This window comes from Pristiophorus japonicus, chromosome 2 (genome assembly GCF_044704955.1).
Source record: "Pristiophorus japonicus isolate sPriJap1 chromosome 2, sPriJap1.hap1, whole genome shotgun sequence".
Taxonomy (NCBI): Eukaryota; Metazoa; Chordata; class Chondrichthyes; family Pristiophoridae; genus Pristiophorus; species Pristiophorus japonicus.
Genome location: NC_091978.1, coordinates 29,152,086 through 29,176,075, shown reverse-complemented (window position 1 = coordinate 29,176,075; position 23,990 = coordinate 29,152,086). Strand labels below are relative to the sequence as shown.

Genomic DNA, 23,990 nt, shown 5'->3' with positions numbered 1-23,990 from the left:
AGGTCTCTTGCAGTCAGATTCAGGTGAATTTATAATGGGGAACAAAGAAATGGCAGACCAACTGACAAATGCTTCGGTTCTGTCTTCACGAAGGAAGACACAAATAACCTTCCGAATGTACTAGGGGACAGTGGGTCTGGTGAGAAGGAGGAACTGAAGGATATCCTTATTAGGCAGGAAATTATGTTCGGGAAATTGATGGGATTGAAGGCTGATAAATCCCCGGGGCCTGATAGTCTGCATCCCAGAATACTTAAGGAAGTGGCCCTAGAAATAGTTGATGCATTGGTGATCATTTTCCAACATTCTATCGACTCTGGATCAGTTCCTATGGACTGGAGGGTAGCTAATGTAACACCACTTTTTAAAAAAGGAGGGAGAGAGAAAAACGGTAATTATAGCCTGACATCAGTAGTGGGGAAAATGTTGGAATCAATCATTAAGGATGAAATAGCAGCGCATTTGGAAAGCAGTAACAGGATCGGACCAAGTCAGCATGGATTTATGAAAGGGAAATCCTGCTTGACGAATCTTCTGGAATTTTTTGAGGATGTAACTGGCAGAGTGGACAACTGCGAACCAGTGGATGTGGTGTATTTGGACTTTCAAAAGGCTTTTGACAAGGTCCCGCACAAGAGATTGGTGTGCAAAATCAAAGCGCATGGTATTGGGGGTAATGTATTGACGTGGATAGAGAACTGGTTGGCAGAAAGGAAGAAGAGAGTCGGGAGAAATGGGTCCTTTTCAGAATGGCAGGCAGTGACTAGTGGCGTGCTGCATGGCTCAGTGCTGGGACCCCAGCTTTTTACAACATACATTAACGACTTAGATGAAGGAATTGACTGTAATATCTCCAAGTTTGCAGATGACACTAAACTGGGTGGCGGTGTGAGCTGTGAGGAGGATGCTAAGAAGTTGCAGGGTGACTTGGACAGGTTAGGTGAGTGGGCAAATGCATAGCAGATGCAGTATAATGTGGATAAATTTGAGGTTATCCATTTTGGGGGGAAAAATACGAAGGCAGATATTATCTGAATGGCGACAGATTAGGAAAAGGGGAGGTGCAACAAGACCTGGGTGTTATGGTTCATCAGTCACTGAAAGTGGGCATGCAGGCGGTGAAGAGGGCAAATGTTGGCCTTCATAGCTAGGGGTTTTGAGTATAGGAGCAGGGAGGTCTTACTGCAGTTGTACAGGGCCTTAGTGAGACCTCATCTTGTGTTCAGTTTTGGTCTCCTAATCTGAGGAAGGACGTTCTTGCTATTGAGGGAGTGCAGCGAAGGTTCACCAGACTAATTCCAGGGATGGCTGGACTGTCATATGAGGAGAGATTGATCAACTGGGCCTTTATTCACTGGAGTTTAGAAGGATGAGATGGGATCTCATAGAAATGTATAAGATTCTGACAGGAGTGGACAGGTTAGATGCAGGAAGAATGTTCCCGATGTTGAGGAAGTCCAGAACCAGGGGACATCGTCTTAGGATAAGGGGTAGGCCATTTAGGACTGAGATGAGGAGAAACTTATTCACTCAGAGAGTTGTTAACCTGTGGAATTCCCTGCCGCAGAGAGTTGTTGATGCCAGTTTATTGGATATATTCAAGAGGGAGTTAGATATGGCCCTTTCGGCTAAGGGAATCAAGGGGTATGGAGAGAAAGCAGGAAAGGGGTACTGAGGGAATGATCATCCATGATCTTATTGAATGGTGGTGCAGGCTTGAAGGGCCGAATGGCCTACTCCTGCACCTATTTTCTATGTTTCTATGTTTCTAATAAGGGGTTGCCCATTTAAAATGGAAATGAGGAGGAATTTCTTTTCTCAGAGGGTCGTGAATTTTTGGAATCCTCTACCCCCCCCAGAGAGCAGTGCCTGGAGCCCAGCCAGCAACAATTGTGTTGAGGTGGTCAGTTGCAATTTGGGTGAAAAAGAACCACCCTAACCCTAACCCTGCAAAGTTATTTCAGTTCCTTCCCTCCGAAAAACTTATACATTTGTTTATTGAGTTGTCTCGCAATTCTGAGTTATTTTCAGAGTACCCTGTCCAAAAAAATCCAAGCATTTGTATTTTATTTTGCCTTCTTTTGCCTGGCCCCAATGTCCTTTTGTGTGCCGCGCCGATTTCCTCAAGTTCACAGGGTTTTTTTCGGGGATTTTTGGCAGTGTGCGCAGCGTTGAAAAAAATTGTGGATGGTCAAAATCGCCTAACTGCAGAAAAACAGTGCCTGAGACCGTTTGTACTCGTGTCTGCGCTAAAATGATCCTCGCCGGTGAACAAATGTTGGTGTAAATTGGAAACTGAGGATTTGACGGCAAAAAACGTTTGGACGCCAAAAAACGGCGCACAATCGTAGTGAAAGTAGGGGCCTTGGGAAGCGACAACGGGTTGAAAGGCTTTGGTACTGAAACGGAGGTAGCTTGCTCGGTCAGAGGGGCTGAAGGTAGGGGATTTTTTTAGGGAAGGGGCACTGATGGCCGTTTTAAAATGGAGTGGAACAGTACCTGAGAAGAAGGTATATTTTATAATCTGAGCCAGCATAGGTACCAGGAAAAGAAGTTGGATGGTCAATGGAAATGGAGTCAAAGGGACAGGAGTGGGTCTCATGGATGAGTTGAGTGTGGTCAGAAGTGTTTGTATGGTGAGAGATTTTTAGGGGGATGGGAGGTCAGCGAATTCAGAGCAGAGAGGACATGGGTAATTGAGATGGAGGCTGAAATCACCAAGGATGAAGAATCATTCAGTCCAGAGGCTGAAGAAGGTAACGAGGAAACATATATCAGGGCAAATGTGGAATGAGGCTGTGAGGACAGTGAGGTCAGAGGTGCAACATTGTGAGGTGCAAGAGGAATGAAGGGATAAGACAAATGCATCCTTTAGTGATTAGGGCCACAGTACTTTCACACTGAGTTGTGTGGGGCAGGTGGTGGAAGGTATAGCCAAGGAAGCAGTCCAAATATTTCAAAGCATTCTTTTGGATTCTTAATTGCCTCCAGATTACATGATGTGAATATCAACACAATGGAATCTCAAGGCAGATCATCATCATCATCATCATAGGCAGTGCCTCGAAATCGAGGAAAACTTGCTTCCACTCTAAAAGTGAGTTCTCAGGTGGCTGCACAGTCCAATACGGGAATTACAGTCTCTGTCACAGGTGGGGCTGAGAGTGGTTGAAGGAAAGGGGTGGGTATGGAGTCTGGTTTGCCGCACGCTCCTTCTGCTGCCTGCACTTGTTTTCTACATGCTCTCGGTGACGAGACTCGAGGTGCTCAGCGCCTTCCCGGATGCTCTTCCTCCACTTAGGGCGGTCTTTGGCCAGGGATTCCCAGGTGTCGATGGGGATGTTGCACTTTATGAAGGAGGCTTTGAGGGTGTCCTTGAAATGTTTCCTCTGCCCATCTGGGGATCACTTGCTGTGTAGGAGTTCTGAGTAGAGCGCTTGCTTTGGGAGTCTTGTGTCGGGCATGCGAACAGTGTGGCCTGCCCGGAGCTGGTCGAGTGTGGTCAGTGCTTTGATGCTGGGGATGTTGGCCTGATCGAGAACACTGACATTGGTGCATCGATCTTCCCAGGGGATTTGCAGGATCTTGTGGAGACAGAGTTGGTGGTATTTCTCCAGCGATTTGAGGTGTCTGCTGTATATGGATAGATATATGGGTTTTAAATGGGTAAATGGCTTTGTGTTTTCTCTGTGGACTTTCATTCAGTGTCAATTCTGCTGGGGAGAAAAGGGAGTTTTGGGGCCTGATGACTTTAAAGCAGTGTACATGCAGTTGGAGAGGCCAAACAACATTGGGTCAGTTGATTTTTATTCCCTGTTTTCAAGGATAAAGCAATTCTCCCATCATTTGCTACCATTTTATTTAGGCTAGAGGTAGACATACTTCTCAGCTCACCCTAGCAGGCCAGAAATGCAATTTTCACATTTCTGCCACCAACATATTTTCTCTCAGGATCAAGGACAGAATTCAGAATTATAAAGAAAGACGGAAGTTGCATTTCTATCGTGCCTTTCATGACCTTAGGACGTCCCTAAGTGCTTTACAGCCAATAAAGTACTTTTTGAAGTGTAATCACTGTTGTAATGTAGGAAGTGCGGCAGCCAATTTGCGCACATCAATATTCACAAAGCATTGAGATAAATGACTAGACAATCTGTTTATTGATGTTGTTTGGGGGATAAAAGTTGGCCAGGACACAGGGGCGAACTCTTTGCTCTTCTGCGAGTAGTGCCACCTGAGAGGGCAGACAGGACGTCTCATCCAAAAGACATCACAAAGATAATTTTTCAGCAACTGTGGACAAGCTCTGAATACAGGCAGCCACATTGTTTTGCAGGAATTAGAAAAGATATCAGTTTTGATTTTCATGTGTTTTTTTTCTGTACAGGCCATCATGGCTCAGCTCCCCCAAGAGGAAAAGGCAAAGATCGCGGAGCAAGTGGAGAGCTTCCACCAGGAGAAAAACAAGCTGGACGCTGAAGTGGCAAAGTGGGACGACAGCGGCAACGACATCATTGTGCTGGCAAAGCAGATGTGCATGATTATGATGGAAATGACCGATTTCACCAGGTAAGAGAATGTAGACAATATGTTATAACAATAATCTGAATATGCCCACCATGCACCAAACCGAGCGAAACGCTGGCCATGCTGATGCAAAGAGGGCTTGTGTGCAGGGTACAACTTCCACTTGCCCAGAAGTGTGTTTTATGGGATGCTGGTCAACATCTAAATGGCCCCTTTCACCAAGTAACAGAAGGAGCCGATGTGTTTGTTACAATTAACAAAGTTAATGCATCCGCCATACACTAAACAGAGTCAAAGGGGTGAATTTTAACACCCAAAGGTGGGTGGGTTAGTGGTCGGGTGCGATGTAAAACAAATTTAAATCACAATCCCGACCCCAGCTCCCCTCCAACCAGCCCACCTCCGGGTTTAACTGAGACAGAACAAACGGTGGGCAGCCTACCTGCTCCCAGGAAGACTGGTTGGTCATTTAAATATTATATCGAGGCTGGCAGCCACTGATTGAACCTGCTTTACAGATCTAACACTGGCCGGTTTAGTTACCCAGGCCTTGGGAAACCCGGCAGCTAAATGGAAGGCCATGACAGCTTCGGGGAGCAGGTAAGTGCCCTTACAGCACAAAATAGGTGCAATACAATCCCGCTTCAAGTCTGTAGTCTTATCCTTGAGCTTGATAATGCTAAAGATGACTGAAATGATCAGTTAAAACGTGCTCCTGTCTCTGCCCATGAAGAACTCATCTGAACAAAAACCTTTATTGAGAACCAAGGTGTAGGGCCAAGGCCGAAAGGACAAAGCACTAATAAAGGAGAAAACCATACCGGGTAAATCAATAGATTATGATTAGGTGCTCCCAAGGATTGAAGCCTAAAGGGAATTCCACAATTTTGAGGTCATGGAAAAATATGTTAGCTTAGGAAGTTGTGCAGTGATACTTGATTTCAGCATAATGAGATGCAGGGGGGAGGAGGATGAGCAGACAGCATGCTAACAACATTCAAAATGTCTTATGTTCTTCTGTAAAAAGCCAGCTTCCATCTGTGCTTGGCTTGTATTCCTTGAGTAGAGAAGTTTGAGGGTTGATCTGATTGAGAAACTATTTCCTTTGGTGGGCGAATCAAGAACGAGATGGCACATTCTAAACTTAGAATTTAGGAGGGAAATCAGGAAGTATGTTTTCACACAAAGGGTTGCAGAAATCTGGAATTCTCTCCTCCAAGAGGCTATGGATGCCGGAATAATTGGCGCTTTCAAGACTGAGATCGGTAGGTTTTTGCGGGGTAATGGTATCAAGCAATATGGAGCAAAGCGGATAAATGGAGTTGAAGAACAGAGCAGCCATGATCTCACTGAATGGCGGAACAGGCTCAAGGAGCTAAATGGCCTGCTCCTATTTGCGAAGATATGCGTACTGAGCAAAACTAAAATCGAAAACAGGCGAAGTGCTTAGCTGCTAGTTAACCACATTAGCTATGTGCCAACGGAGCAGACAGTTGGGCAAAGTCACCAACAACAATTTGTATTTATATAGCGCCTACTGAAGATTCATCAAAATCCTTTCAGTGTGTGGCACTGGAGCATTCACAGCCAGCACAGTGTTGTTGAAGTAACAAAATGGTGCTCACATAAGCAACATCAAATCAGGCTTTAAAAAAAAATGATTTGCTTTTTCTTTTTTGGTGGTGTTTCAGGAACTCGAGGGATTTGGAACACAGAGAGTAGTGTACATTGATCCACATGGCTGTCAGTGAAATAACAATATCACACAAACAAAGGTAGCTTACACAGTTTACAATCACAGGCCTGTCAGAAAATACAGCAACAGAAATCACAGAAATAGATTAGCCATGGATGCTACAATGGCTGGAATAGTCAGACAAGTTAAATGCCCTCAAGCTGCCACATACAAGATGTTGGATCAATTGTAGGTGCGGAACAACACTCAGTGGCAATATATATTGGGGAGCTGGGTAAGGCAGTGGCTGGGATTGTGGCCCTCAACAAAAATTTTGGGAATGTCTTTCAAGTGATGTATTCAATAATTTTATATATTATTGTAGAGGTTTGTCAATGTTCGGTTTGGTTACACTATATTTCTTAGTTGGCCTCTGAAACCTGTTTTCCAAAATTGAATGTTAGCCCATCTTTTCTTATTAGTTAACTCATCATTTTAATAATGTTAAAGATGTTTTAATAATTGTAGGGCGAGACAGTTATACAGAAATAATTTTGCATTAACAGTAGTATCTCAGAATCACAGTCACTTTGGAAGCCATCTAAAATCACACGATAGTAAATACAAAACGAGGACTAAAGGTGTTTGTGCATTAACCCATCATGGAAGAACACGGGTGTAGTGTGATACACTTAGCGATGGCTGTTATGTGCTGGGTATTGTGACTTTGATTAGGGCTATTTCAGTGGCAAAAAAGTCGATGAGTGCCTTGCACTTGCAGACTCTTTCATCTAGCAGAAAGAGAATACTTTCAGCTTTCCTATTGAACCCAGATTGAACCCAGACGATAGAGATAAAAGGGAAGTGTGCTAACCGAACCCCTCACCAACTTGACACCACAGAAATGTACCTGACTTTGAAGGTCCATTTGCCTTAACCTTTCAGACCTGAGCAGCAACATCTGTGATATTACTCGTTTAGAATTAATAAAACTCGAAGATCAGTATTTTTATTTTTTTTTGTTCTGCTTTAGATGTTCACAATCCTGTAGTTTCTCTACCAAAGTATTTTTTGTTAATATTGTAACCAAAATTGTCTAGCAGCACGAGACTGCAAATCCTTTGTCTAATCTTCCAAGTGCATGGTACATCTTAATGGTTTTCTGGAGTAAAGATATGTAGTATAAATAATGCGATAGGAGTATGCGTGTGAGGCCGAGAATGGCTGAAGACCCCAACAAGGCCGGTAATGTGGAGGTCCTGCCGATCTTAACTGCCGCTCCTCCTGGCCCGCGAAGAGTGCTGACACACCACTTACCTTATGGAGCCGGCAGCTCCCGCCTCCGTTTGACTGCCGAGGTTTTCCCGGGAAACGGGCGCAGCAGAAATATATTTAAAACCAGGTGCACATTTGCACTGTGGGAGCCCGAATTAAATATGTTAATTAAACGTCCTGCTCGGACGACCCGCTATCTGATGCCGTACAAAGGGTGTCGGTCGCGCGCGTGCGTGGTGGGTTGAGGTCACCTTACCCGTATTTCATTTTGTAACCCCACGCCTCTTCAACACTCTCCCGTCCGTCCTGGGAGGTTAATATCGACACCTGCAAGTCTGTTTAATATTGCTCTTGAGATAGAATCATAGAATGTTACCATTCTGTTATGTCACCTCGCTGCTATCTACTTGGTCCCTGCTCTTCCCATTAGCTTTTTAATCTTTTTCAAATATTTCTCTACTTCCATTTTAACAGTGTATGCAGACTATTCATCCCCCACTGTTTCTGGTAGGGCATTCCATGACCTATCAACATTCTGCATAATGTGTAAAATAATTTCCGAACCTCTCTCTTACAGAACAGTGGAGCACAAGTCAATAGGGGTGATACTATGGCATTAAAAAAGAAAAGACTAAATGCATTTAGGGTTAGGGTTAGGGTTAGGGTTAGGGTTAGGGTTATATCATATATCGAAGAGCTTCATATACAGCCATTTACATAGAATTACATAGCATGTACAACACAGAAACAAGCTATTCAGCCCAACTGGTCCATGCTAGTGTTTATGCTCCACATGAGCCTCCTTCATCGTTCTTCATTCACCCTATCAGCACCCTATTCCTTTCTCCTTCATGCACATAAGAACATAAGTAAGAAATAGGAGCAGGAGTAGGCCATTTGACCCCTCGAGCCTGCTCCGCCATTTAATAAGATCATGGCTGATCCGATCATGGACACAGCTCCACTTCCCTGCCCGCTTCCCATAACCCTTCACTCCCTTATCGTTCAAAAATCTGTCTATCTCCACCTTAAATATATTTTCAATGTCCCAGCTTCCACAGCTCTCTGAGGCAGAGAATTCCACAGATTTATGACCCTCTGAGAGAAGACATTTCTCCTCATCTCAGTTCTAAATGGGCAACCCCTTATTCTTAAACTATGCCCCCTAGTTCTAAATTCCCCCACGAGTGGAAACATCCTCTCTGCATCCACCTTGTCGATCCACCTCAGTATCTTATATGTTTCAGTAAGATTACCTCTCATTCTTCTAAACTTCAATGAGTATAGGCCCAACCTGCTCAACCTTTCTTTATAAGTCAACCCCTTCATCTCAGGAATCAACCGAGTGAACTTCCTCTGAACTGCCTCCAATGCAAATATATCCCTCCTTAAATAAGGAGATCAAAACTGTACGCAGTACTCTAGGTGTGGTCTCACCAATACCCTGTACAGTTGTAGCAGGGCTTCCTGCTTTTATACTCCATCCCCCTTGCATTTGTCTTCCTGATTACTTGCTGTACCTGCATACTAGCTTTTTGTGTTTCATGTACAAGGACCCCCAGGTCCCCCTGCACAGCAGCATTTTGTAATCTCTCTCTATTTAAATAATAAGTTGCTTCTTTATTCTTCCTGCCAAAGTGGATAACCTCACATTTTCCCACATTATACTCCATCTGCCAAATGTTTGCCCACTCACTTAGCCTGTCTCTATGCTTTTGCAGATTTTTTGTGTCCTCCTTACAACTTGCTTTCCCACCCATCTTTGTGTCATCAGCAAACTTGGCTACATTACACTTGGTCCCTTCATCCAAGTCATTAATATAGATGGTAAATAGTTGAGGCCCCAGCATCGATCCCTGTGGCACCCCACTAGTTACCGTTTGCCAACCAGAGAATGATCCATTTATCCCGACTCTCTATTTTCTGTTAGTTAATCAATTCTCTATCCATGCTAATATATTACCCCCAACCTCATGCGCTCTTACCTAGCTTCCCCAATGTGAATTATTTTGAAGTGCAGTGAATGTTTTATGGGAAATTGCATCAGCAATTTTGTATACAGCAAGATCCCAAAAGCATGAATGTAATAAGTGATCATTTATGGGTTGGGTTGAGGAGGAATGTTGACCTGGCACCGTGAGTACTCCTTGCTTTTCCATGAGATCTTCAGCATCCATCTGAACCACTAGAACAGGCAAACAGGGCTTTGGTTTAATGTTGATCCAAAGGACAGCATACCCAGCAGTGCAGTGCAGCACTACACTGTAATGTCAAACCACACTTCGAGTACTGTCAGAAACTGGGGCCAATTTAAATCAATGTAAAGTGACTAGGTATTAGGAAGAGTTCCTTTACTCAGGGTGACAACCAATGTGGTGACAGATAGTAGAGCTGCGGTTGGATGTTAAATGCGAGAGTGAGGATACTGGATGAATGAGCCTCAGTTGTCTTTTCTCATGCTTTACCTTTCTTGTGTCCTGCTGTTACAGTGCCTGCTGCAAAAAAGCTCCCCATTGTGAATCACTATTTGACAATCACTATGGAAGTTCAATGAAATAGTAAATTGTCGCAAATGGCATGGGAAAAAAATTAAACCAAAACTACTGCATCAGGTACCCATTCCTAAAATAATGAGTTCCTCCCTCCCCTTCCATGCAATTTGATTGGCAACTCAAAGTGGCAGTATTGATCTAATAAAGATCTTCACTAAACTGTCGGAATAGTGACAGTTAGCTTAACAAGATGACAGCCATGAAGCTGTCCCCACTGTTATAGCTCTTTACACTGCTTGCGAACAGAAATGTTTCAAAAGCTGTTGTGACAGATACCGCCCAACTTTTGATGTTCAGTGTGTCAGTAACAGGGATGAGTTTTGGTACTTTTGTAATTACTTAATCAGTTTTGTGTGAGACAGTATAAAAAAAAGACTTTTCATATTAGCATTGAAAGTACTGGCATGATGAGAAGAACCAGCGAAAGATAGTGTCCTTTTCAGAGCTGTGCGCCTTCAGTGGCCACTTTGATTCACCACCTTCCTCACTCTGTCACACATAAAGCTGCACTGTAGGAGCTGCCCCGCATTCACTTTCTAGCATCAGCAGCAGCAGCAACTCGCACAGTTATTTCCCAAAGCTGCAATTTATTTTTTGGTGACCATCAGTGCTTTAACTTGGTTAGTTAGGTCCGGAGAGAGAAGAACCTCCTCCCCTCAGTCTGGAGTACTGGAATGATTTCCTTTGTATATATCCGTAGCAGTGCGTCAATTGGCAATAATTTTGGCCTCCTGGCCTTGGACACCCACAACTTTTCGAACTGGGACTGGCTGGCCCCCGTGTCCAGCTCTATTATTACTGGGATGCCATTGAGGAGCACTTTCATCATTATCGGTGGTGTCCTGGTATATGAACTGTATATGTGCTCCACGTGAACTTGCTGAACTTCGGCTTCCAGCGATTTCCCCCAGTATTCATTTGGCCTCGTAGGGCTTACATCGGGCCCATCCTCCTCGTACATCAACCTGGCTGCAGGCTTCCTGCACATACGCGCCAAGTGACCGCTGACGTTGTAGTTTCTGCAGGTATGTTGCTGATACCTGCAAGCTCTGACTGAGTGTTTGCCTCCCCACCTCCAGCATGAGCTAGAGGCCCCATTGTTGTCTCTGACTGTCTCTGTAACTGTCCTTAAGCGCACCATTAACAGTGTTGATGGCCCCATTACTGGCTGCATTGTCCATTGCAATGGCATGAATCGCCGTTCAGCTAGCCATTGTCTCTGTTGAATTCCCCCTTTGGGTTTGACTGCATGCTGGGGCATGTCCGATTGCCCTTGTCTGCCTAGAGAACTGTGTGCCGCGTTAACAATATTGACTCCCTGGTCATTTGCCGCATTTGAGCCAAGATTTTTGCCATAAAACATTCTGGTCTCTTCCTCCCCTGAGATAATTGTCTGGGCTATCAGAGCCGCTGCTTCCAAGGTCAAGTCTTTGGTCTCAATCAGTTTCCTGAAAACCCCAGCATGCCTAATGCCCTCAATAAAAAAGTCTCGCAGCATCTCCGCTCTGCATGCATCTGGGAACTTACATTGGCTCGCCAGTCGCCGGAGATCTGCCACGAAGTCTGGAATGCTTTGCCCTTCTCGTCGCCAGTGCGTGTAAAACCGGTGTCTCGCCACGTGCATGCTGCTCGCCGGTTTACAGTGTTTCCCGATCAACTTACTGAGCTCTTCGAACGTCTTGTCCGCCGGCTTCTCTGGCACTAGAAGGAAGGTCCTTCATCAGGGAGTATGCTCTGGATCCACAAACCGTCAGGAGATGAGCCCTGCATTTGTCGGCCGAATCCTGTCCGAACCATTCCTTAGTGACAAAACTTTGCTGCAGTCTCTCAATAAAGTCATTCCAATCATCACCAACACAGTACCTCTCTTCTTGCTGCTAGTGGCCATGTTCGTGTGGTTTAAATCCCAGTTTCTCGTCGCCAATAATATGTCCTTACCATATAGTATAAATGCACACCAGGCCCATACGTGAGAGAAAATCACTCTGTGACCTGTTACCTTTATTACCAAGACCTCAAGAGGCAGACGGTAGGTGGAACTTCCCTTTTTATACCGGAAAGTCCAGGTTAGGAGTGTCTCCCACAAGTTCGCCCCCTGTGGTCAGTGTTCTCAAGGTGTACAACTTAGGTCAGCTTATACATTGGTTACAATGACAGTTGAATACATGACATAAAGAACTCTGAGGACAAGTGAATGAGACTAATTGGTTTGCTCTTTCAAAGAGCTGGCACAGGCATGCTGGTACGAATGGCCTCCCTCTGTGCTGTATGATTCTATGATAACAACATTTCCTTGCTGTAGATGTGTCGGCAAGTCAATCTTTGCCCAATTTCTAGTTGCGTCTGCCAATGCAGACTGCCACTAAGGGAATTTCTGCCAAGCAGCCACCCACAGTTGCTCTGAAGCCAGATGGGTTCCCTTGGCAACAAAGGAGAACTTTGTTTGCCCTATGTTTCTACCTCAAATTAATGGAAATTTCCCACTCGGCATAAGGCTCATTTAATTCTGCAGAAGAAACCCTGGGAATTGTATCCATGGATGAAGAGGCTATACAATAAGGGAACCTTACTGATGAAGATAGCCACCTACTGGGTAAAGTTTGTATCTGAGAAAACTATGTAAAGTGATTCTGCATTCAACAAGTGAGGAACAGAATACAGGGTGATGTGGACGAAGTCTAGAAAAATGGCTACTTTAATGGAGATTTTAATCCGTTTTGTGGCGATATTAAGGTGTTAACCCAAAAGAAATTTCACGAGGACATATTAAAAGTTCTTGAGCCAACAGTCACGTAGCAGAATTTCAAGGTCTACCCGTCCTAGATACTTACGCTTGTGTTTATAACAGTGCGGCATTGTTTGAACAATATAAAACAATCTGTCCTAGAAAGGTATATGAGCACTTAGGACAGGACTTACTGTCTTGTGAAAATGAAAATTGTTTCATTGCATTGCTTGAACAGGGCCGAGATACTTGTGAATTTAAATGTAACCAGCTGTGCAGACGTGTCAATCTTGCAATGGTTGGATGTAAAAGCTGGCAGAGTTCGCCATAAACGCAGAGGTGGAAGTTAATTGAAAATCTCGATGTGTAGAATGGATATTTGCCAAGAAAACAAAGGCAAAAGTTTAGGAAGCTGAGTTCTGCATGATGGATGATGAGAGCATTGAGTTGAGTGATGAGATCCTTAATCAGTTTGCAGAATGGCAGAAGCTTCAGTGTCTCTGGAAAGAAGAGGAATTTGTTGGTGCAGCAGGTTAGAACCATATCTATTCATCTCAGAGACTTGGGTTTACATCTAGTCCAGACTGAGGGGAGGAGGTTCTTCTCTCTATGGAACCTATGTTATTTAAATTTATTTGAGCACTTTCAACCGAGTTCCACAGCACAAAAGTGTTCACAATTTGTAACATAATTAGCATTTTTATTATAGGCACAAAGGTGACTGGTATAGAAAATGGAAATATCACGCTTTTTGTAATGGGAGGTGGCTTTCTCAAAAGCCACCTCGATAGATATGTGAAGAGAAAAAGATTAGTGAAAACAAGCATAGGTCCCTTGCAGTCAGATTCAGGTGAATTTACAATGGGGAACAAAGAAATGACAGACCAATTGAACTTCGGTTCTGTCTTCACGAAGGAAGACACAAATAGCCTTCCGGAAATAGGAGGGGACCGAGGGTCTAGTGAGAAGGAGGAACTGAAGGAAATCCTTATTAGGCGGGAAATTGTGTTTGGGAAATTGATGGGATTGAAGGCCGATAAATCCCTAGGGCCTGATAGTCTGCATCCAAGAGTACTTAAGGAAGTAGTCCCATAAATAGTTGATGCATTGGTGATCATTTTCCAACAGTCTATCGACTCTGGATCAGTTCCTATGGACTGGAGGGTAGCTAATGTAACACCACTTTTTAAAAAGGAGGGAGAGAGAAAACGGGGAATTATAGACCGGTTAGCCTGACATCAGTAGTGGGGAAAATGTTGGAATCAATTATTAAAGATGAAATAGCAGCACATTTGGAAAGCAGTGACAGGATCGGTCCAAGTCAGCATGGATTTATGAAATGGAAATCCTGCTTGACAAATCTTCTAGAATTTTTTGAGGGTGTAACTGGTAGAGTGGACAAGGGAGAACGAGTGGATGTGGTGTACTTGGACTTTCAAAAGGCTTTTGACAAGGTCCCACACAAGAGATTGGTGTGCAAAATTAAAGCACATGGTATTGGGGGTAATGTACTGACGTGGATAGAGAATTGGTTGGCAGACAGGAAGCAGAGAGTTGGGATAAACGGGTCTTTTTCAGAATGACAGGCAGTGACGAGTGGGGTGCCGCAGGGCTCAGTGCTGGGACCCCAGCTATTTACAATATACATCAATGATTTGGATGAAGGAATCGAGTGTAATATCTCCAAGTTTGCAGATGACACTAAGCTGGGTGACGGTGTGAGCTGTGAGGAGGATGCTAAAAGGCTGCAAGGGGACTTGGACAGGGTAGGTGAGTGGGCAAACGCGTGGCAGATGCAGTATGGAAACATAGAAACATAGAAACTAGGTGCAGGAGCAGGCCATTCAGCCCTTCCAGCCTGCACCGCCATTCAATGAGTTCATGGCTGAACATGAAACTTCAGTACCCCCTTCCTGCTTTCTCACCATACCCCTTGATCCCCCTAGTAGTAAGGACTTCATCTAACTCCCTTTTGAATATATTTAGTGAATTGGCCTCAACTACTTTCTGTGGTAGAGAATTCCACAGGTTCACCACTCTCTGGGTGAAGAAGTTTCTCCTCATCTCGGTCCTAAATGGCTTACCCCTTATCCTTAGACTGTGACCCCTGGTTCTGGACTTCCCCAACATTGGGAACATTCTTCCTGCATCTAACCTGTCTAAACCCATCAGAATTTTAAACGTTTCTATGAGGTCCCCTCTCATTCTTCTGAACTCCAGTGAATACAAGCCCAGTTGATCCAGTCTTTCTTGATAGGTCAGTCCCACCATCCCGGGAATCAGTCTGGTGAATCTTCGCTGCACTCCCTCAATAGCAAGAATGTCCTTCCTCAAGTTAGGAGACCAAAACTGTACACAATACTCCAGGTGTGGCCTCACCAAGGCCCTGTACAACTGTAGCAACACCTCCCTGCCCCTGTACTCAAATCCCCTCGCTATGAAGGCCAACATGCCATTTGCTTTCTTAACTGCCTGCTGTACCTGCATGCCAACCTTCAATGACTGATGTACCATGACACCCAGGTCTCGTTGCACCTTCCCTTTTCCTAATCTGTCACCATTCAGATAATAGTCTGTCTCTCTGTTTTTACCACCAAAGTGGATAACCTCACATTTATCCACATTATACTTCATCTGCCATTCGTTTGTCCACTCACCTAACCTATCCAAATCACTCTGCAGCCTCATAGCATCCTCCTCGCAGCTCACACTGCCACCCAACTTATTGTCATCCGCAAATTTGGAGATACTACATTTAATCCCCTCGTCTAAATCATTAATGTACAATGTAAACAGCTGAGGCCCCAGCACAGAACCTTGCGGTACCCCACTAGTCACTGCCTGCCATTCTGAAAAGTACCCATTTACTCCTACTCTTTGCTTCCTATCTGACAACCAGTTCTCAATCCACGTCAGCACACTACCCCCAATCCCATGTGCTTTAACTTTGCACATTAATCTCTTGTGTGGGACCTTGTCGAAAGCCTTCTGAAAGTCCAAATATACCACATCAACTGGTTCTCCTTTGTCCACTTTACTAGAAACATCCTCAAAAAATTCCAGAAGATTTGTCAAGCATGATTTCCCTTTCACAAATCCATGCTGACTTGGACCTATCATGTCACCATTTTCCAAATGCGCTGCCATGACATCCTCAATAATTGATTCCATCATTTTACCCACTACTGAGGTCAGGCTGACTGGTCTATAATTCCCTGTTTTCTCTATCCCTCCTTTTTTAAAAAGTGGGGTTACATTGGCTACCCTCCACTCGATAGGAACTGATCCAGAGTCAATGGAATGTTGGAAAATGACTGTCAATGCATCCGCTATTTCCAAGGCCACCTCCTTAAGTACTCTGGGATGCAGTCCATCAGGCCCTGGGGATTTATCGGCCTTCAATCCCATCAATTTCACCAACACAATTTCCTGACTAATAAAGATTTCCCTCAGTTCCTCCTCCTTACTAGACCCTCTGACTCCTTTTATATCCGGAAGGTTGTTTGTGTCCTCCTTAGTGAATACTGAACCAAAGTACTTGTTCAATTGGTCTGCCATTTCTTTGTTCCCCGTTATGACTTCCCCTGATTCTGACTGCAGGGGACCTACGTTTGTCTTTACTAACCTTTTTCTCTTAACATACCTATAGAAACTTTTGCAATCCGCCTTAATATTCCCTGCAAGCTTCTTCTCGTACTCCATTTTCCCTGCCCTAATCAAACCCTTTGTCCTTCTCTGCTGAGTTCTAAATTTCTCCCAGTCCCCAGGTTCGCTGCTATTTCTGGCCAATTTGTATGCTACTTCCTTGGCTTTAATACTATCCCTGATTTCCTTTGATAGCCACGGTTGAGCCACCTTCCCTTTTTTATTTTTACGCCAGACAGGAATGTACAATTGTTGTAGTTCATCCATGCGGTCTCTAAATGTCTGCCATTGCCCATCCACAGTCAACCCCTTAAGTATCATTTGCCAATCTATCCCAGCCAATTCATGCCTCATACCTTCAAAGTTACCCTTCTTTAAGTTCTGGACCATGGTCTCTGAATGAACTGTATCATTCTCCATCCTAATGCAGAATTCCACCATATTATGGTCACTCTTCCCCAAGGGGCCTCGCACAATGAGATTGCTAATTAGTCCTCTCTCATTACACAACACCCAGTCTAAGATGGCCTCCCCCCTAGTTGGTTCCTCGACATATTGGTCTAGAAAACCATCCCTTATGCGCTCCAGGAAATCCTCCTCCACCGTATTGCTTCTAGTTTGGCTAGCCCAATCTATGTGCATATTAAAGTCACCCATTATAACTGCTGCACCTTTATTGCACACACCCCTAATTTCCTGTTTGATGCCCTCCCCAATATCACTACTACTGTTTGGAGGTCTGTACACAACTCCCACTAACGCTTTTTGCCCTTTGGTGTTCTGCAGCTCCACCCATATAGATTCCACATCATCCAAGATAATGTCTTTCCTAACTATTGCATTAATCTCCTCTTTAACCAGCAATGCTACCCCACCTCCTTTTCCTTTTATTCTATCCTTCCTGAATGTTGAATACCCCTGGATGTTGAGTTCCCAGCCCTGATCATCCTGGAGCCACGTCTCCGTAATCCCAATCACATCATATTTGTTAACATCTATTTGCACAGTTAATTCATCCACCTTATTGCGGATACTCCTTGCATTAAGACACAAAGCCTTCATGCTTGTTTTTTTAACACCCTTTGTCCTTTTAGAGTTTTGCTGTACAGTGGCCCCTCTTGTTCTTTGCCCCGGGTTTCTCTGCTCCCCCACCCCTCCTCATCTCCTTTCTGTCTTTTGCTTTTGCCTCCTTTTTGTCTCCCTCTGTCTCCCTGCCATATTAGTTTAACTCCTCCCCAACAGCACTAGCGAACACTCCCCCTCGGACATTGGTGGATAAATGTGAGGTTATCCACTTTGGGTGCAAAAATACGAAGGCACAATATTATCTGAATGGCAGCAGATTAGGAAAAGGGGAGGTGCAACGAGACCTGGGTGTCATGGTACATCAGTCGTTGAAAGGTGGCATGCTGGTACAGCAGGCGGTGAAGAAGGCAAATGGTATGTTGGTCTTCATAGCTAGGGGATTCGAGTATAGGAGCAGGGAGGTCTTATTGCAGTTGTACAGGGCCTTGGTGAGGCCTCACCTGGAATATTGTGTTCAGTTTTGGTTTCCTAATCTGAGGAAGGATATTCTTGCTATTGAGGGAGTGCAGCGAAGGTTCACCAGACTGATGCCTGGGATGGCAGGACTGACATGTGAGGAGAGACTGGATCGACTGGGCCTATATTCACTGGAGTTTAGAAGGATGAGAGGGGATCTCATGGAAACATATAACATTTTGACGGGACTGGACAGGTTAGATGCAAGTAGAATGTTCCCAATGTTGGGAAAGTCCAGAACCAGGGGACACAGTCTAAGGATAAGGGGTAAGCCATTTAGGACTGAGATGAGGAGAAACCTCTTCACTCAGAGAGTTGTTAACCTGTGGAATTCTCTACAGCAGAGAGTTGTTGATGCCATTTCATTGGATATATTCAAGTGGGAGTTAGATGTGGGCCTTACGGCTAAAGGGATCAAGGGATATGGAGAGAAAGCAGGAAAGGGGTACTGAGGGAATGATCAGCCATGATCTTATTGAATGTTGGTGCAGGCTCGAAGGGCCGAATGACCTACTCCTGCACCTATTTTCTATGTTTCTATGGTTCTATGTTTCTAAACGAAGGCAGTGTGGGAGCAGTGTATTTTGAACTTTATCCTACACCTGACCTTGCTCTATCTGACCCTGTACTGTCACTGTCTGCGAAAGGAAGAAAACTTTCAATCTTCAGCTCTGGCAACACTTTCTGCAACAAGTACAGTTAAACACAAGTCATTTTAAAAGATGCTGTCTGCGTTAGAACTTTGAATACACCGAACTCATCTAAATTCATCTACAATTAACTCGATCCTGTTGTGTGAAAAAGTTGGCTTCCTATTCTGAGAGGCAATTGCCATTTTCCCATAGTTGCTGCCAGCAAAAATAGCATTGGAACAATTTATTGCAATGAGGCAGTGCACTTCTCCTCATTAAGATGGTAATCTGCAGTGATTATAACTGCATGAAAATATTTAAAAAAAATAATCAAGAACAAGAACAGGTTGTTAGGCCCAACAAGCCCTTTCCTTTATTGAGTGACTAGCCACATCTGGGCGTGGGACGATTCAGGAAATAATAAATTTAAAGGCAGCAAGAGAAATGTCAAGGCTTTAGAGCAGAGCAGAGTTTTGGGTAAAAATAATCCGAGTGGGTCAGGAAGGGACAGAGAGAGTAACAAAGGTAATAGGGCATCAGTGACTAAGGTGACATCAGGCAATAATGTAAACAAGTCAAAGCTAAAGGCACTACATCTGAATGCGCAAAGCATTCGCAACAAAATAGATGAATTAATAATGCAGGTAGAAATTAATAGGTTTGATCTAATAGCCATTATGGAGATGTGGTTGCAAAGTGACCAAGGTTGGGAACTGAATATTCTGGGATACTTAACTTTTAGAAGAGATAGGCAAAATGGAAAAGGAGGAGGGGTAGCCCTGATAATAAAGGGTGGGATCAAGACAGTAGAGAGAAAGGATATTAGCTCCGAAAATCAAGGAGTAGAATCAGTTTGGGTGGAGCTAAGAAACAGCAAGGGGCAGAAAACATTGGTGGGAGGATATTTCCACTCGCTAATGTGGAAAGCATTGCAACAACGATTCATCGGTAAATATCCCCATCAATCTGGTACCAAGGTATTCTATTCACGCGACAGAACAGCCAAGGATTTCAATCATTTATAGACTTGAGTTCGATAAGGGTTTGTTGTTTTTGTAACTTGTGGAGATGATGCTAAGAGCATGCCTTGGGCTGATATTTAAATTCATTTGTGTTCTGCCAAAAGTCACAGCTGGTAATGCTAACTCATTTTCCGGGAGCACAAATGAATGTAGTTACTCTCCCAGCTCCCTGTGCTGCAGTGTACTCTGAAGTAGAGCGCAGTGATTCATTTAATGCAATAGAATTTCATGTGGAATATAGTGAAATGTCTGTCCAACCCCTGGTGCACTGTTAACTCATCTGGCATGATCATTCTGTCGGCATCATATATCAACCCTTGGTGCAGTATTATCTCATCTGTGCAATCACACTGTCAGCACCATTGGGCTCGATAACTTGTTCAACAGTAGCAGGCCTCACTTTTGTATGACAAAATCATGTCAACGTTTGGCACGTGTCAATATTTATGGAGCCATCTCCCCTCCGCCCCCCCGGTGAGTTGAGAAATTGGCCCTTGAAGGCCAAGTGTCACGCCGTTGTGGCACAGGGTGAGTCAGTGCCGATGCCAGGTTGAATCAAACCGTGCAACCTGTGCAGTCATTACGAGGAATCACCTTCCTCACTGTCGCGACAATGCAGTCGGGTGTGGCAAACATTTATGGCTAGCCAATGAGCTGAGTGAGTGAGCAAAGGGACTCAGAGAGTGCATTCCGGCTTTGCAATTTGTCCTGAGTTCAGTGTCCAGTTCCAGCCAGCGTCTGTGATGAATGCAGTCACAAGTGCGCAACTTTCACTCCACTGATGGATGACACTGCAGCTGGACGAGTGAAAGAAACGCTAAATTTACATCGGTAAATGAACTGCTTGTCAATTAGGAGCCTCGTCCTCATGTTTCATGATCACCATTCATGACCCTTCTGTCGCATGCCTCCGTGGTTTCATAAACAATCGCCCTGACAGGTTCTCCCTGTGTGTCCTGAAGTGTAGTGCTGACGTGCCTCCCATACAAGTGAAGAGTGGCACAGTTTGAAGTCTCCTTTCAGAGTCGGGGTAGTGGGTGGAGGAGAGATTCTCTGTTGTTTATCCTTGTTAAGAGGCTGTCAGCTTTTCTTCAGCGAGTTGTGATCTTTATTACCGTCATACTTGATCTAATCTGCCGAATGGCATCATTTGATTTCCCGTCTAGGTTTAAATCCTCGCGGATTTCTTGCTTTATCCTGAGGCAATGTTCCTTTTCTTCCTGCTACAGCCAATGTTGCTGAAGTTCAGACACAGCTGGTAGAGTCGTCCAGCAGCAGATCAGAGAGAAAGGCACCTTTGAAGACGAGCTGGCATGTGTGAGGTGCCATTGCCTTATGTGCAGCTCACACATGTGTGCACGGTGGGTCAAAACCGTGACTTTGCTTAAAAACAATTGCTGCAGAGGCCTTGTGTCGGAAGGTAGTCGTCATTTAAAAGATAGGCCATAGCTCCCACAATGGCTTGGAGGGTATAGGCGTTGCTCTGAATGGTACTGAATAATAAGGTCCAGACGGTGCCGCTTCGAAGACCGGATTTGTGCTCGAGTAGCTGATCTGAGATAGGGTAGCGGATGGGGTGCTACAATTAGCCTGTGTTCCTGGACTCAAGCCTTTGTTACCTCGAGACTTGACTATTCCAACGCACTCCTGGCTGGCCTCCCACATTCTACCCTACGTAAACTTGAGGGCATCCAAAACTCGGCAGCCATGTCCTAGCTCGCACCAAGTCCCGTTCACCCATCACCCCTGTGCTCGCTGACCTACATTGACTCCCGGTTGAGCAACGCCTCGATTTCAAAATTCTCACCCTTGTTTTCAAATCCCTTCCTGGCCTCGCCCCTCCGTATCTCTGTAACTTCCTCCAGCCCTACAGCCCCCTGAGATATCTGTGCTCCTCAAATTCTGCCCTCTTGTGCAACCCTGATTATCGTCGCTCAACCATTGGTGACCGTGCCTTCAGTTGCCTGGGCCCTAAGTTCTGGAACTCCCTCCCTAAACCTCTCTGCCTATCTACCTCTCTTTCCTCCTTTAAGACACTCCTTAAAACCTACCTCTTTGCCAAGCTTTTTGATCATCTGCCCTAATTTCTCTTCATGCGGTCTGTATCAAATTTTGTTTTATGACACGCCTGTGAAGTGCCTTGGGAGGTTTTACTACGTTAAAGGCGCTGTATAAATACAAGTTGTTGTTGTTGTGTTAATCAGCAAGGGTTCCCACTCATGACTACCCATCCAGTGATCTCTGCTAGAAAGTGACAAGCCTCATTAAATGGAAGTACAGTCAGACTTGGAGCTGCCATGCTTTCGAGCCAGTTCTGCAAACTTCACTCTCATGAACCGTATCTCAAGGCCTGTATCTCACAAACTGACTGATCTAATCACAAAAGAAAGAAAGACTTGCATATATATAGCGCCTTTCACGGCCATCGGACATCTCAAAGCGCTTTACAGCCACTGAAGTACCTTTGGAGTGAAGTCACTGTTGTAATGTGGGAGAAGAAGCCTGCAAAAATAGAGTATGAGAGGAAGCTTGCAGGGAACATAAAAACTGACTGCAAAAGCTTCTATAAATATATGAAGAGAAAAAGATTAGTGAAGACAAATGTAGGTCCCTTGCAGTCAGAATTAGGTGACTTTATAATGGGGAACAAAGAAATGACAGACCAATTGAACAAATACTTTGGTTCTGTTTTCAGTAAAGAAGATACAAATAACCTTCCGGAAATACAGGGGACCGAGGGTCTAGCGAGAAGGAGGAACTGAAGGAAATCCTTATTAGTCAGGAAATTGTGTGAGGGAAATTGATGTGATTGAAGAACGATAAATCCCCAGAGCCTGATAGCCTGCATCACAGTGGCCCTAGAAATAGTGGATGCATTGGTGGTCATTTTCCAACATTCTATAGACTCTGGATCACTTCCTATGGATTCGAGGCCTGCGAATGTAACACTACTTTTTAAAAAAGGAGGGAGAGAGAAAACAGGGAATTATAGATCGGTTAGCCTGACATCGGTAGTGGGGAAAATGTTGGAATGGATTTATGAAAGGGAAATCATGCTTGACAAATCTTCTAGAATTTTTTGAGGATGTAACTAATAGAGTGGACAAGGGAGAACCAGTGGACGTGATGTATTTGGACTTTCAAAAGGCTTTTGATAAGGTCCCACACAAGAGATTAGTGTGCAAAATTAAAGCACATGGTATTGGGGGTAATGTATTGATGTGGATAGAGAACTGATTGGCAGACAGGAAGCAAAGAGTCGGAATAAACGGGTCCTTTTCAGAATGGCAGGCAGTGACTAGTGGGGTACCGCAAGGTTCAGCTATTTACAATATATATTAATGATTTAGATGAAGGAATTGAATGTAATATCTCCAAGTTTGCAGATGACACTAAGCTGGGTGGCAGTGTGAGCTGTGAGGAGGATGCTAGGAGGCTGCAGGGTGACTTGGACAGGTTAGGTGAGTGGGCAAATGCATGGCAGATGCAGTATAATGTAGGTAAATGTGAGGTTATCCACTTTGGTGGCAAAAACAGGAAGGCAGAATATTATCTGAATGGTGACAGATTAGGAAAAGGAGAGGTGCAACGAGACCTGGGTGTCATGGTACATCAGTCATTGAAAGTTGGCATGCAGGTACAGCAGGCAGTGAAGAAGACAAATGGCATGTTGGTCTTGAGTATAGAAGCAGGGAGGTCTCACTGCAGTTTTACAGGGCCTTGGTGAGACCTTGTATATTATGTACAGTTTTGGTCTCCTAATCTGAGGAAGGACATTCTTGCTGTTGAGGAAACTGCTGCTGTTCACCACACTGATTCCTGGGATGGCAGGACTGACATATGAAGAAAGACTGGATAGACTAGGCATATATTCAATGGAATTTAGAAGAATGAGAGGGGATTTCATAGAAACATATAAAATTCTGATAGGATTGAACAGGTTAGATGCAGGAAAATGTTCCCGATGTTGGGGAAGTCAAACCAGGGGTCAGAGTCTAAGGATAAGGGGGAAGCCATTTAGGACCGAGATGAGGAGAAACTTCTTCACTCAGAGAATTGTGAATCTGTGGAATTCTCTACCACAGAAAGTTGTTGAGGCCAGTTCATTAGATATATTTAAAAGGGAGTTAAATGTGGCCCTTACGGCTAAAGGGATCAAGGGGTATGGAGAGAAAGCAGGAATGGGGTACTGAAGTTGTATGATCAGCCATGATCATATTGAATGGTGGTGCAGGCTCGAAGGGCCGAATGGCCTACTCCTGCACCTATTTTCTATGTTTCTATGTTTCTATATTTCTATATCCCACATTCTGAATGCAGGTTTGTTTCAGGGGCAATGAGTTTATGTAGGATCAGTTTGAACACTGGTAAACAAGTTCATAAGTGAAAACGAAA

General features: G+C 44.3%; 1 protein-coding gene across 4 annotated transcripts in view; it reads left to right on the top strand.

Annotated features, from left to right (window-relative positions):
* The window catches only part of ctnna2 (catenin (cadherin-associated protein), alpha 2), a 1,881,920-nt gene that overhangs the window by 1,693,026 nt on the left and 164,904 nt on the right, over positions 1 to 23,990 (top strand). For all 4 annotated transcript variants that reach the window (XM_070866818.1, XM_070866819.1, XM_070866821.1 and 1 more), the window contains one exon: positions 4,388 to 4,569. In XM_070866818.1, the coding sequence (XP_070722919.1) occupies positions 4,388 to 4,569 (182 nt within the window). The remainder of the gene's footprint in view (positions 1 to 4,387; positions 4,570 to 23,990) is intronic.